This window comes from Numenius arquata, chromosome 1 (assembly GCF_964106895.1).
Source record: "Numenius arquata chromosome 1, bNumArq3.hap1.1, whole genome shotgun sequence".
NCBI lineage: Eukaryota > Metazoa > Chordata > Aves > Charadriiformes > Scolopacidae > Numenius > Numenius arquata.
In genome coordinates this window covers 112,467,779-112,482,117 of record NC_133576.1, presented here as the reverse complement: position 1 = coordinate 112,482,117, position 14,339 = coordinate 112,467,779, and the positions used below count along the sequence as shown (strand labels likewise).

The 14,339-nt window shown below is 42.3% G+C and overlaps 1 protein-coding gene across 1 annotated transcript in view; it reads right to left on the bottom strand.

The window, feature by feature from the left end:
- Positions 1–6,366: 6,366 nt before the first annotated feature.
- FOXO1 (forkhead box O1) overlaps positions 6,367–14,339 on the bottom strand; it is a 62,976-nt gene continuing 55,003 nt past the window's right edge. The window contains exons 2-3 of the mRNA XM_074148009.1: positions 7,546–8,902; positions 6,367–7,161 (exon numbers count right to left, since the gene is read on the bottom strand). Coding sequence (XP_074004110.1) covers positions 7,559–8,902 — 1,344 coding nt within the window. The 3' untranslated portion in view covers positions 6,367–7,161; positions 7,546–7,558. The remainder of the gene's footprint in view (positions 7,162–7,545; positions 8,903–14,339) is intronic.

Sequence of the window (14,339 nt, the reverse complement as noted above, 5' to 3'; positions counted from 1 at the left end):
CACCAGGACCACTGAGATGAAGACAGCCAGCTGCTCAAAGAGTCTGTAGGCAGGAGGGCTGCACTTCTTATTTTACGCTGAAAATAAACTTCCAGACACGTGGCCTCACACCAGCAGAGTTCGCCTGCAGCAGAACGAGGCATCTGGGCTGCAGAAACCCTGCTCAAAAAGTCATCCTGTGAAAGCCTCGCCTTGCAGACCAACAAGGCTCAGTCCAAGTACACTGAGGCGGGGTGGGAGAGGACCAGCAGTGGAGCAGCTGCATGCTCCCAAAACGCCCCTTCCCCAGGACTCCCTGCAACCCCCAGGCAATTTGCAATTCAGAAGCCCCTCATCGGGAAAGCCACAGGCTGATGAGACTTCTCACCTTGTAAGAAACTGATGGACCGGGACTTAACACACCTCAAAGGGCTCCTGGATTCATCCATGGTGTGAATCAACTTTGGCTTTGGGGCTGATTTGGGCATTAATTTGAGAGGTCTGTTGTATGGGCAGAAAGAAGAGGAGGAGGTGGAGGCAAAGAACTTCCTTACCACAGTTCAGCCATCACCATTAGTGCTGAAAGAAGGACACAAGGCCCCACCTTGCCCAACTCCTCTGAGCAAGGTGAAAAGATTAAAAAAAACAGAACCCCAAACAGCAACAGTCCTCTCAAGTGCTGCAGATTGATGGGGTGAAAGGGTAAGAAAGGGAGGGGCAGGAAGTGGTAACTTATTTGGACTCCTGAAATGAGACTCCAGCTCCCACAGGGTTTCACAGCGCATCACTTGTTTTCACTTGGTCAAAACGTTCCACGCAACAAATCAGCCCAGGACGTTCTGCCACTCGTGGCTGCTACTGGACACAACTTCAAAATCCAACAGAAAGGAAGCCCTTTTTTTTGCTACATTGAGCCCTTGCCTCAAGAGAAATCCAGCCTCCTTTGCCCTTTGAAGCAACCACGTGCCCTACTTCATCATCCCAGAAAACAGCTCATTACACCTGCAGAATTTCTCACCTCCCCTCCCTTATCAATGCATATGCATGCACTTCTATAATGGGCTTTTCCATGAACTCCTCTGACTTCAGCAAAATGGAAGTTGATTTAATATTTCAGAAACAATTTAGCCATTCCTGCCCAACTCCACAGTTCCCTGGGAACCCAGCAAAGCTCTTGGGAAAGCTCTGGGCAGTTGCCTGCTCAAGTAGTGTCACTCCAGGGCACTGAGAAGGAAATGCAACTGCTTGGAAAGGTCTCTTCATTGAAGTATGGCATGAGCAACTACAGATGAGCATGCAGCAAGGATGTAAAATGTTGAGGTTCCAAGTTATGAGCAAGCTCCTTGTCAGATTCTTCACTCCACAGCCCTGTTATATCCATCAGAAGCTTCCTGCAATGCTGCTCCAGTTGTACTGCACGAAACCCTCATCCCTTTTCCCATCTTCTCAGTCATAAACACCCACGCAAGAAGTTTACTCGCAAAAAAACCCATGCAAAATTTCTGAATGCCCCAGGGCCCAACCACAAGTAGAAAAACATAAAATAAAATAAAATAAGATGGGGCGCTGTCCCTGCCTCCTCATTTTAGCTATCATTTTGGCACATGCCAGAACATTACCCCAGGCAAAACATCACCAGGTAATGAAGAGGGATTTGCATGCAATTCCAGCAGTGGGCATGACCACAGGCACTGATCAGTGCAAGCGTTTCCTTCTCATGGTCTTCACAAAACCCATCTTTATATACCAGCTGCACAATAAATGGCCGCAACATCTACTGCTATTTGTATTTTTAATTGGATTATCAATTGACGCGACATAATAGCTGATGTTTCTGCACAAAAACATGTTTATTACATTGATGCAGAACTGACTCAGAGCACAAGGATGCTTTGAGGTTTCTGTGCTTGATCAGCAGATTCAAATCCCTTGTTGCCTCATTGGCACAAATTGCTAGCCAGTCCCTTCCCAAGAGACAGGCTTTGACTGTTTCTCCCGACAGCAGTACCTAGTCATGTACCGATTAGATGTGCATCCTTTCCAACAACGGCTTCGCGAACACCCAGAGAGAGTATCTTTGAATCTTACAACGCTCCCATTCCAGAAGTCAGGCTTAAACATCAGTGAAGACATCCTCAGCTTCCCCTAATGTGCAAAACCCTTCCAAAACGTACACTGAAGAAAAAAGGGCAAAGCTAAAATAAAGACGGAACTGCAAAGTACAAGGGGAAATCATTTCTCAAATGTCTTTAAATATTCCTGGGTTTATGTGCAACGACACTCTTGCATTCTTTCACACTCTTTAGGTCTACCTCTGCTCACTTTAAGATCAAACTGGCATTTTTGCCAGCAATTCATTAAAAGCCTGCTCTCTGCCACCCCTCTCCCTCCCCACCTGCAGGCAAGCAGGGATCTGGGCCTCACAAGACTGCTGTGGCGTGGGTGTTATTGGCTGTCTGTTCTGGCAGCCTCTCCTCCTTTCTTCCAGCTCTGTTTTGAAACACAATCTAAATTTAAAAAAAAAATAAAAAATAAAAAATAAAATAAATAAATTAGACATTCCTGCTCTCTCTACTCACATCGGTGCTCCTGCCGCCGCGGCGAAAGGAGCAGCACCGCGCAGGTTGGCCTATATAGCCTAAATATTTGGCAAAGTAAAAACTCTTCTAACGCGAAAAGGTACGTCCATTCAAGGCAGGAAGGGCAGAGGAAGGCAAGAGGCGAAAAACGAAAGGAAAGAGGGCCAAGAAGACTTTGTGAACCGTCTCACTTTAACAGGGGGAGTGGAGGGAAGAGAAAAATGTCTCTCCAGAGCCAGCTCTCTCCCACATTTAATAGCATTAGGAGCTAACGTGTAATTTGGACTAAAAGACTAATTCTTTCCTGCGGTTTGATGGATGTTAGCATCCCTTTTTTTTTTTCTTCTTTAACAATGTATTACATAACATTCTGATACACTAATTACCATCTCATGTCATAGCAATTTTATTAAGAGCTTATACTTACAAATACCCATTCTGAAAGGATTTCAGGACTTTTTCGGTAATTTTCTCTGAACTAGGCTTGTTGAAGCACTGGCAACATGGTCTGATGCCGCCTAATGCAGGTTCCAGTAACAAAGCGTCTCTACACAAAGATGTCTCGCGAGCCCTAAGAGTCAGGGGTGGATTCTCCTTGCGTTTAGTCTCAAAGACTTGTAAACAAGTTACTTTTAGCACACTATGTTGTGATAAAACACTGGTAACACAGCCCTATTAGGTTCCTGTACCTGCTACAGTTCCAATTCCAGAAGCAAAGCCAAGAGAGAGAAATTCCTTTATACCAAGTAATGGAAAATTTGTTAACTATTCTGCAGTTAGTGTTTGCTCGTTCATATGGTATCACCTTGCCAGGCAAGACTTGGTACCATGAGGTATTTTTCTGTATAAAATTGCTAATGCCATCAGGATTGTCCAAATGGGATCATCATCATCATTAAAAAGACTGCGCGGTAAGGAAAGTGATTACGACACCGTCGGAGTAGAAGGATTACTAATCACAAGTAGAATCCTGGTACAAATCTCATTCTCCGTATACAAGAAAGGACACAAAACCTTTTAAACATAATTTATATACATTTATGGCTTTATACAACAAACTGTCAGGGATTGTTCTCGTGTGTCTGTAGAAGTACATCAGGCACTTTTTCTGAAAATATCCACGTATGAATTTTAATTCTGCAATGTGACTAAGAGCAGTGAAGCGTTGAAGAGCTGTCACACCACTCGCAAGTAGAGCTAGCAGTATGTACATGCCAATCTCTCACGATATTGCTGGTTTGTGGAACACCCTCAAAAAAGGAGGCCAGGTTTAATGCCGAGTAATTTGCTTTTTGCTTGCATAAACCATGCTGCACTTTACATTATGATTACCAAAATAATAACAATAATAATGAGAATACCTTATTTAAAATCAGTCATAAATTAAGGATCCTAGCAATTTCATAATGAAAATAGGAATTTCAAATCAGTAAAAAAATAAAAAAGTACTAACATACATCCAGTGGTTTAACAAGTGCAAATTTTATACTGTTTTATAATTGGTCCAATTTTAACTTCTCTTTTTAGGGATGCTCTGTTGACTTAAGCCAATAATAAGCAATATGACTTTTGCTTATAAGTGTAGGCAAATTGTCAGTTTATCAAAGCAGAGCTTTCCAATTAATGCATCTACTACCTAACCATATATCATATAGCTATATTATGGAAACAATACATCTTTATATTTAAAATATCTGAACAGCTCTATAATACAATAAACTTTTAATAACAGTACAAACCAGAGGAAAGTCAAAAACAAGGCTGCATAGGTAAGATCATCTGCACAATTCACAAACCAATCATTTACAACAATTCTGACAAACTAAGTTACTCCAGAAACTTGGTACTTTTACTGAAAAAGGATTTATTACTAGAGGTCACATAATGTTTGTTTTCAAGGCAGACAACATGCCCCTTCACCAGACTTCACAGTATTCCAGAATTACAATTGCAAAATATTAGAATGGCACCACAAAAAAAAAAAAAAAAAAAAAAAAGAAAGAAAATAAACTCGACCACACAGCCCAAACCTCTGATTATCTACAACTGCTTTCTCACAATAATTAAATGGGGCTTCCTACAGACTGTCGTAATTAAGGAACGGCTACATTTATGTTATTCATAGTTATAAAAGGAAATAAAGAAAATACCTTGATAGAGGAAGTTATACAGTAGCAGTAAATAACAAACGAGGTATATGCTTAAATGTGGCATGTTCAGCTGTAACCCCATGGAGTATAGCATTAAGTACTGCCTTCTTTGTACACACAGGTGAATTTTATCACTATTTTGGCCTATGCATATCAGTGGCCATTTGGGAGCAAACCTTTTTGCGCACACAGCAGAAAGAAGGATCTTCAGAAACCCACACGTGAGCCCTCCTCTTTGCTCCACTGCCAGCATCGACCATTACGTTTCAGAGCCCATGAATGCGATGCCGAAGATGCTACTAGAGAGATTTGCCTGTAAAAGCAGGCGGCTTCATTGAGGCTTCGGCACTAAGAACATTTCATTTTGCTCAACAGAAGTTCAAAGACCAATTTCACGCCGGGGGAGACCCCGTATCACAGGGCAGCTTAACATCAGCCTCTGGAACTGCTGACAACCGTAATAGGATATCTAAAAAAGTAGGACCAGCTGTAATTAGTAGTGATTTAAGCCCAACGGGGAGCTAAATGCTAGCGCATCAATAAATACATTGCAGAGCCTTAGGAAAGTCGTAACAGGATCATTAAATATATGGCTTGTTACTAAACTTCATTTTTTTGGCACATCCCATTTCTTTCTCCACCACACACCATCACTACAGGGAAGATATGTTTCAATTAGAACATTTTCCAGTTGTGGGCTACCTAGATAAAACAAAATATTTATTTCTCCCCTTCTTCACAACGACCAGCCCTAGCACAAAATCTATTCATCCTGTCAGTGCATAAAAAAGCTCCAAGGATGTCTGTAACACAAACAATGTGTAGCAACAAGTGAAAAGTCAGGTGAGGCCCATTATCCACACATCCATGAAAACTGCATCACGCATTTACAAAAAATCCAGAATTATTTATCCAAGACCCAATCCTGAAAATGCTCAGGTAGTTGACAGTGTGCCTCCAACAAGAGCAGGTTTTTCCACAGGAACAAGGCCTCTATCATTAAAGCTCTCCCCTAGCCTAAAGCTCGTGTATTTGTGTAACTTTGCCACTTACTTTATCTTTCTTATTTAAAAAAAAAAGAATAAAAAATGCTTTTCCCTGTAATAGGGGGTCACAAAAGTTTTAGCCTCTCACTGGAAAGTAGCACTTTTGCCTCTTCAAATACACTGCATCACAGCAGAAACACTGACAGACCCTAAACCTAGTGCTAATTAAAACAAATGACAATTCTGTCATTAATTTTTCTAAAACGATGGATTTTCTCCAAAAGGTCCTGCCCTTGACTGCACAAACATTATGAGACCTCCGTGAAATAAATATAAATGTGAAGCATTGTACAAGCATCTAACAATGAATACTTAACACTTTGTGGTAGTCAGAGTTAAAATGATAGGAGAAGCAGATGACATTTCTAAAAATGCATATATAAAACTGATTAAATATTTCCTAAACATAAAGTTGTCTATATTTATACATCACACAACAAAAAAAGGGACAGAAATGTTTTGTATTCAAGATACTTATTAAGCTTTTCCTTTATTAGCACTCCCAAGTGCTAGGGAAATTTATAAAAACATGTACTTAATCCAGTTAAAATACTGTACAAAATGAAGAGGTTATGAATGCTGCCAGATCTCAGATTTTTTTTTTCTGTTTTTATAGTTGCCTATGTAACAAAAGTAGACTTTAATTATAAGAAAAATAGCTTGGAAAGTATTCCAAAAAATTATCTTAAGTCCAACAATAAAGTCATTAGTCTGACAATGAAATCCAGATATATTCTTGCATAAATTTACATGAATACAGGTAACTTATCAAATGCCATTTAACCTACTGTTTACTCTGAATAGTCAGTGAGTTTAGCAGGATCATACTTTACAGGCTATTCTGTTCCCATATGAAATGTGTGGCAATTTTGAGTAAAATAATGCAGTTCATACTGCTGCAAGGGAAGTCCACATTTATCTCAACTCATCAGAACACAGGTAACATCAACGAAGGTTAAACTTACTTAGGGCATGAGATCATCACAGTATTCTTACAAAAGTTTATAAACTTTTCTTGGACCAAAACAGATAGTCTTAAAAAACAATTCTTCTTCTACAGATCATACTGTACAAAACCGAAAGCACAACATGATGTAAGTGAGAGTCTTTGCTGTGATTATATGGTGTAGTGAATTTGGCACTTCAGAGTAATGAAATTTCCAATGGCACAGTTCTTATCTACAGCAGCACATAACCTGCAAACCTTGGGCAAACATCCTGTACAGGAAAATACTCTGTCTGCTGCCAACTCTGACGAAAGGAAGAAAAAAGAAAAAAAAGACCCAAAAAAAAGCTAGTGCATGTGCACAGCTCTGTCAAGAAAATTAAAAAGGAAGGTGAAGGACATCTTTGTACTGCTTTTCTCAGTTCCTGCTGTCAGACAAGTCTGGAGAATTTAACCGTAGCCTAGGAAGAAAACAAAAACAACAAAAAGAACAAATTAACATCCACACCAAAAGATTAAATCTATTAAAATATGCTCAGACTAGCTTTAAGATAACTTAAATAGGAAAAAAAAAAATTCATTAATTTCTAGTTACCAGTAAGATTTTCTTTAAAATATTAATGGCAATAACATTGGTGCTCCACGTGAAGTAACAGAGTTGGTACATGGCAACCCTAATGTACCGGTGCAAACTCGATTTGCAAACGAATAAAGGACTGGAAAGTGACTGAGTGTAATAGAGGCACTTCACATGCCAACACAGAAGACCACCCAGACTTTAAGAATTTTGAGATTTCTTTTTGCTTTAGTTGTTGTTCAGATTTATTATAAAAAGCACAGCTTACCTCCTACTACATCCTAGCCTGACACCCAACTGTGTGTGGTTGTCTTTACGCTGTGCTGAAAACTTTGGTTAGGCAATACACTGTCAAAGTTAAAATCTAACGTTTCTCCATCCATAAGGTCATTACGGATAATCGACTCCATGTCACAGTCCAACCGTTCAATTAACATGTCATCTAAGTCACTGGGAAGCTTCTCCTGGTGGAGGGAAACAATTCCCACCCTTCCGTAGCCATTGCAACTGTTAACAGGGGCATACGGGTTCATAGCATTCATCTGCATCGGGTGACTCATAGGCACTTGTAACGAAGTCTTCACTGTCGACAAGCGATTTAGCCCTGAAGTGTGTGACATGGTGTTCACTGTGTGTGACAAGGCACGACCATTAACTGCAGGCGTTGGCTGGTTATGTCCTTGGTGAGGGCGGGCGTTAGGGTTCATCATTTTGTTGTGGGGCGGTTGACTGCCATAAGTTGGCATCACCGAGTTAGCCACCATCAGCACACTTTGGCCCAGCGCCCTGCCACCAGCCTGGGAAACACCAGTGTCTACTGATGCCAAGATATCATTGTGCGGCGGGGAATCGGAAGTCAGTAACTCCTTCAGAAGTCCTGCAGGACAGTTATATTGGCTCATCGATCCATAGCTTGATTTATTGTCTTGAAGAGTCTGCATAGGAATCTGGGGCAAAGAGTTCATGCTGGCTTGAGCATACGTAAATTTCCTGTAGTCTGGATTTGGTGAACCTATACTTGTGGTTGAGGATGCGAACGAGTAACCTGGTGTTTGCTGCATCAGGGTAGCAGATGAAGACTGGGTTGACACAGTCATTGACGTATTAGGTGACAAAAGATTAAGGTTATCCAAAAGATTTTCCATGTTCTCAGAACTACTCATCTCTGAAAGGCTGGGTAGAGTAGAAGTCATTTTGGTGGCTGATGATGGGTATACCATGGAGTGCACGTCCCCATCTCCAAGATCATCTTGCTCTGGCAAAATAGGAGAAAGCCTTCCACTAATTGTACTAGCATTAGAGCTAGTTCTAGGTCGAAATGTACTCCAGTTATCAAAGTCATCGTTACTGTGAGAGCTGGGGCTTGCAGGCCACTTCGAGAACTGCGATCCAGGGCTGTCACCATTTCCCTCTTGACCAGACTGAAGGGATGCTTTTTTCTTGGCAGCTCTGCCTCTGCTTTTGGCAAACTTGCTGTTGTTATCCATGGATGCCGCTCGCCTCCTTGGAGATTTGCCACTCTTTCCTCCTTCAGGATTGAGCATCCACCAGGAACTCTTCCCTGTTCCTTCATTCTGCACTCTGATGAACTTGCTGTGCAGAGACAGGTTATGACGGATTGAATTCTGAAAAACAAAATAAGGTGTAAGAAATGAAGAAACCATGCTTGGTTTATGGGGTACTTATATTTGGTTTTGCAAACATACTCTCATTTTGGTAGAAAACACGGGGTAGTCATGAAATGGGAAAATATGCCAGTCTGGAAACATCTTTCATCAGGTCACCACTCAGAACTGGCTGCAACGAGCTTGCAGAGAGGTGCCATGTCAATTTGTCTATCATGTGGCCCGGTTGCATCTGACGTTATAAATAGTTAAATTAAATACCGAAGGAGCTGTTCCGAAATACAAATTCCTCATAAAGGAGACAAAATATACCAGAAGACCAAGACAACGACTGATCTCATTATCAGCTTGACTCTAATGAGTTGAATCTGATTGCATTTAGGAATTTTTTATTACAATTATTTTATGCAAAGTTCAGGAATGCTAAATCCCGTTCTATGGGCGTCATAATGGCATGTCATCATGCACACACCTAAACCCTGCAAACACACCAGCCTGTGAGTATTGCCACTGAACATTAGTGAGGTTTATATTACTTGTGTTATGTGAGAAAAAACATATAGAAAACCAGTTGAAGATTAAGTTCTCATTTCTATAAATAAACATCATGAATTGCCTAAGAAATCATAAGAGAGAAAGGAAGGTAAATGGCACAAAATTGCATTTAAAGCCTCAGTCTTAAAACCGTCTTTCTCTCAAAACCAACATTTTAATACGCAAAATTGACTCTTCTAAAACCTGAGGGCAAAAGATTATCTTATCCCAAAACTGACCAAAGGTACTGAAGCTTTTCATTATTCCTCAGCCACAAAAATTGTTTCGTGTTTTGTTCTTAAATAAACAAAAAAGGTAAAAATACACAAAAATCCAAAATCCAAGCCTCCACGTTGACCTGTTAATAAGTGACTACCCTTTGCATGACCAAGCTGTAGATAAACATTTTTTCCCTCATGTAATTTTCTGCTAAGCACACGTAAAGAACATTGTATCAACAGAAAAGCCATCCTATATTTTGACATAATTGCAAACAAAATGACACAAGTTCAGAGTGTTGAAACAGGTAGCCACAGATGTTGGTGGGAGGGTGGGACAGTCACACAAGTGCATGGGGACCTGTGGTCTGCACTAGGACTGCAATTCCTGCCGAGCAAGTAGGAGGGAACCACAAAACACCACATGAAATGGGTAAACCAGGAATTAGACTTCAATGGCAGAGAAATCAATGATGCAGTAGCTGCCTTCCGTTCATAGCCATTTTTTGCAGGTTGTCTAAAGAAAAATTTGGGGGAGCAAAAATGGAAAGACTGTTCCTAGAGAGCAGTAGTAAGGCTGATCTTGACCAGCAGGCCCATAGGCCAATTACCTCAAAACACTAAACGGCTGCCAGAACTACAAAAACCCATGTTCTGTCTTTCCTGTTTACTGACCTTGTTTCTCCTATCTACCTTAGTTTTAAGTTTTTAGCCTTAAGTTTTGGTGCTGGTTACCTACAGCACCAAACCAAGAGGATGATACAGCTCATAGAGCTTTGCACGCCTTTGTGAGGCAAACCAGAGGACAAGAGAGACAACCACTGCTCTCATCTCTGGCCACTTTGGCTGTATTTCCTAGCCCAGAGTGCTGCCTGTGACAGCAGCATCTCCAGAAACGTCTTTCTTCACCTTCTTACTCTACCTGTCCCTCTACATCTGCTTTCTCAAAGATGCTGCCAATATGCACATCTTGCCTCATTGCCTACACATCCAGCTGACGGAAGAAAAGGAGCAAAGACCATAAGGGGGCATGGCAGGTGAAAAGAGTCATCTCACAGGGCCTGGCTCAAATCAGAGACAACAGGCTCAAATTCCCTGCAAGGGTCATGACATGTTGTAGACCACTGAAAGCCAACCGGCCAAAACAGGCCTGCGTGCTTGCAGAGCTCAACAGGAATGGTTACTCTGGGATCAAAGAGGAGACCTTCAACAGATGAGGGCAGCAAGGAGATGTTCCAGTCCTGTAACACCTTACAGGCAGCGGTGTCCTCAGACTATCCCCACAGGAGTGCAGCTTCACCCCAAAGAGGGGCACAGGGTGCTCTCTGACAGCAGAAGATGGCAGAACGTGGCCTCACGGCAGCTCGCTGTTCAACCACAGCAGCAAGGAATCAAACCCCGTGCCTAACCTCAGAAGTCTTTCCAACCTCTCCTTCCCCTCCAAAGAACCATTTTTAATACATTATTCCAGTTAAATAAACGCTACTAACAATTAGAGCGTTTCCTTGGTCAATTTTGAAAGGAAGCCACTCTTTCTCCTATTAACTAATTAATGTGGGACTGTATCTCTTCACTGCAGGTAACCCTGCAATCAAAGCCTCATCCTCCATCCAGCTACAGGGTGTTGGGGAAGGCCTTGAGATTTTATTTTTACCAGCGGCAGCTAACGCATCAGGAGGTTAAGCCCAAAAAGCCCTCTTTGGGCTTGCCCGCGGCCCCAAGGGCCGACCGAGAAGCCTCGTGAGGCCAGCTGCCGCAGCCCGTTGTTTTCACTCAAAGGCTAGAGCTGAATCCCCGCCTGACACAAGTCCAGCCCTAGAAATGTCGCAAGAAAGTTGTTCTGCACGTCTGTTGATTAAAAAACCTCCTGCGCCAGTTCATTTTTTTTTTTTATTACTATTATTATTATTGTATTTTGTAAACATACCCAGTTGGCTCAGGCTTACTGTTTAGTATCAAAATAGGCACATCAAACACGCAAAACATCAGGCAGAGAAAACACCGTGCTAAGGCTCGGTCCCCTCCTCTCTGCACCAGAAGCGTTAAATATTTAAGAAATCACTGCTATTCCTTAGTCATCAAAAAATGTTATAATCCGGTATTATTGTACTGAGGACATCTGAGGTCGTTCTTTGAGTAACAGAGCTGTCTCCTAACTCTGCCAGCAAGGAAAAAAAAAAAAATTTTCCTAACAGGAAAAGGTTTGCGGCCCAGAGCTTGTTACATAAATTCCTGTTTTTCACGCAGCCAGCAGGACATTAAAGAAGCTATGATTTACTAACTTGGAAAAAAGTGTTGAAGAGGTAAATCTTGTGAAAATATGCACTGCTGTTAATGATGTTGTGTCTACAAATCTTTGCCAGACGCAAACATGACCTGATAAAAAAGTATAGTTTCAGCAGTGGATCTTGGCAGGCAGAGGAGCGACGGGGCTGTCAGCGGCCCGGGTGCTCGGCGGCACCGCCGGCCCTGGCACGCTGCGAGATGCCTCCAGCCGCGGCTTTCGGCAGGACTTGGAAGCAAAGCCACCCAAAAGCTGGCCTGAACGACGCGAAAAGCAAGCGGCCACAGTTCGAGGCAGGTTTCCACGCAGTGGGGACACATGTGCCAGATCGCTCGGCGATCCATCCGCGCTGGAATTTTATCAAAACCCCGTCAGGACGGCAGCGGGGCTGCTGGCACCTGTGGGGTGTTTCCTGGGATTGAGTTTCCATCTCTGAGATAACGCACAGAAAGCCTCCACTCCTGGTCGGTCTGTGAACCGACTTCATGCCATATTTCAGCATACGGACCAGGAACTGTGGATATGCTTATTATCGCTACTCGCTGATTTTAAGAACCAAAATAGGCAAAACCAGCATCTGCTAAATGCAATGTGATGAGCACACACCAGCTAATAAAACTCCTGAAACCAAGGAAGTGATTCCTTTGAATCTACAAGTTTATATCCTTCAGCTGTATTTCCAGTACCTCCGGCAGCGGAACTGCACTGCTGCGAGAACGCCCTGCTTGTTGCTCTTCTAAGCAACAAAAAAACCCTCAAAATTATTTACATTTTAGAAGAATTAAACAAATACGTGTTTCAACCATTTAATCCCTGCATGCAAGTAGCTCTGCTGATTTCTAATACCGCATTTAAATCCAAAAGATATTCGTAGTAAAACAAAGATCTTAAGTTTAACCTGACTAACTGCTGAAAAAAAAAATTTATCTCTATTACAATTAAAGTTGAAATGTTAACTTATTTTTTCAGTGAATTGTTTTGGTGTTTTACAGAAGGGAAAAACCTGTAAACACAGTGGCTTTGTTAAATCTGACAACACTGTAAGCCTGTACTTACTGAAGAGAGACCATACAGTCACGCTGGTCATCTTTCCTCTGCCCTGGTCCTTGGAGCACGCAATGGAGAGGAAAGCAGAGCAGAGCTCCTGCTGCAGAGCTCCTGCAGGAAACCTCTCCAAGCAGGATCTAACTGTGGATCTGTGAGTGTCTGGGGAGCTGCAAGCCCCAAACTTTGTAAAAGCACCTACAACCGCCCATGGTATCTTCCACCCTCATACCTTCACACACGGGCATAGGCAGCACCTGGTCAGCCACAGTGCTGCAACAGCCACCAAAATGGAGAGCAGGGAATGGATGCAACAGTCAATACATTTTCCAAAACCGAGTGGGATTTGCTATCAAGGTGCATATGCTGATGGTATTGCAATAAAGCATGACGTGGCATCTCAGAAAAGACATTCACCAGTCACTAGTAACAAAGGCAGAAGGAGTTGGCCTCTGGAGGCAGACACCACCATACCAAAGTGGGAGGCCATACGACACCATAAGAGCAAGACTTCCATAACACAGAGATCAAGCATTTCTATTAAAATTAACAGTCTAATGACTGCCCATCCATTTTCCATTCAGAAGGCACCCCAGCAGTCCACTGCTTCGTACACCCCATCCAAGGGGACAGTCTACACATGCTGCTCGTCAGCTTGCACTAACATCAGCTGAAATGGCTGCAAATACAGATTGGGGCACAGTACCTGACTGTCATTCTCAGATCTCTCCAAACAATATTTAAAATGGATTTGGAAGCTGGAGAGAAACTTTCATGGAATACAACACTCAAGACTGCTTCCATGACCCTCTAAGATAATGACAACTCAAAAAAAAAAAAAAGAGAAGGGGGGAAATTGCTTATTTATTTATTTTAACTGATGGTTGGAGAATACTGCAATAGGAACACGCTTGGCAAGAAAGTCAGGGTTGAGGACTGGTAGGAGAGAAGTTCACAGACCCACCAGTTACCATCATCGCTGTTGAGAGCTGCGTTAGCGTGTCCTGTTACTGACAGCTTACAGTAGGATTCAGAACCAGCAGAATCCCTCTGCAGAGACAACACCAAAGCAAAAGCTTTGCAGCAGAAAAGGGAAGACCCTAGGATTTCCATATGCTGTTACAGAAGACATCAGACCTATCTGTCAAGGTCTGTATAAGGTGACTCTACAGGAGGTCCAGATGTTCAAATCGCCCTCTTCTTGGGAGCCTCAGTGGCAAGCAACACTCTAAAAAGAAGTTATAAAAAAACCTCCTAGGAAAGTATGCAAAGGACAGGAAGTTCACCACCACAGTTGCTCAGGGTTCCTTCAGCATCAACAACCAGACAGCAGCAGCAGGAGCTAACCATGGCAAGT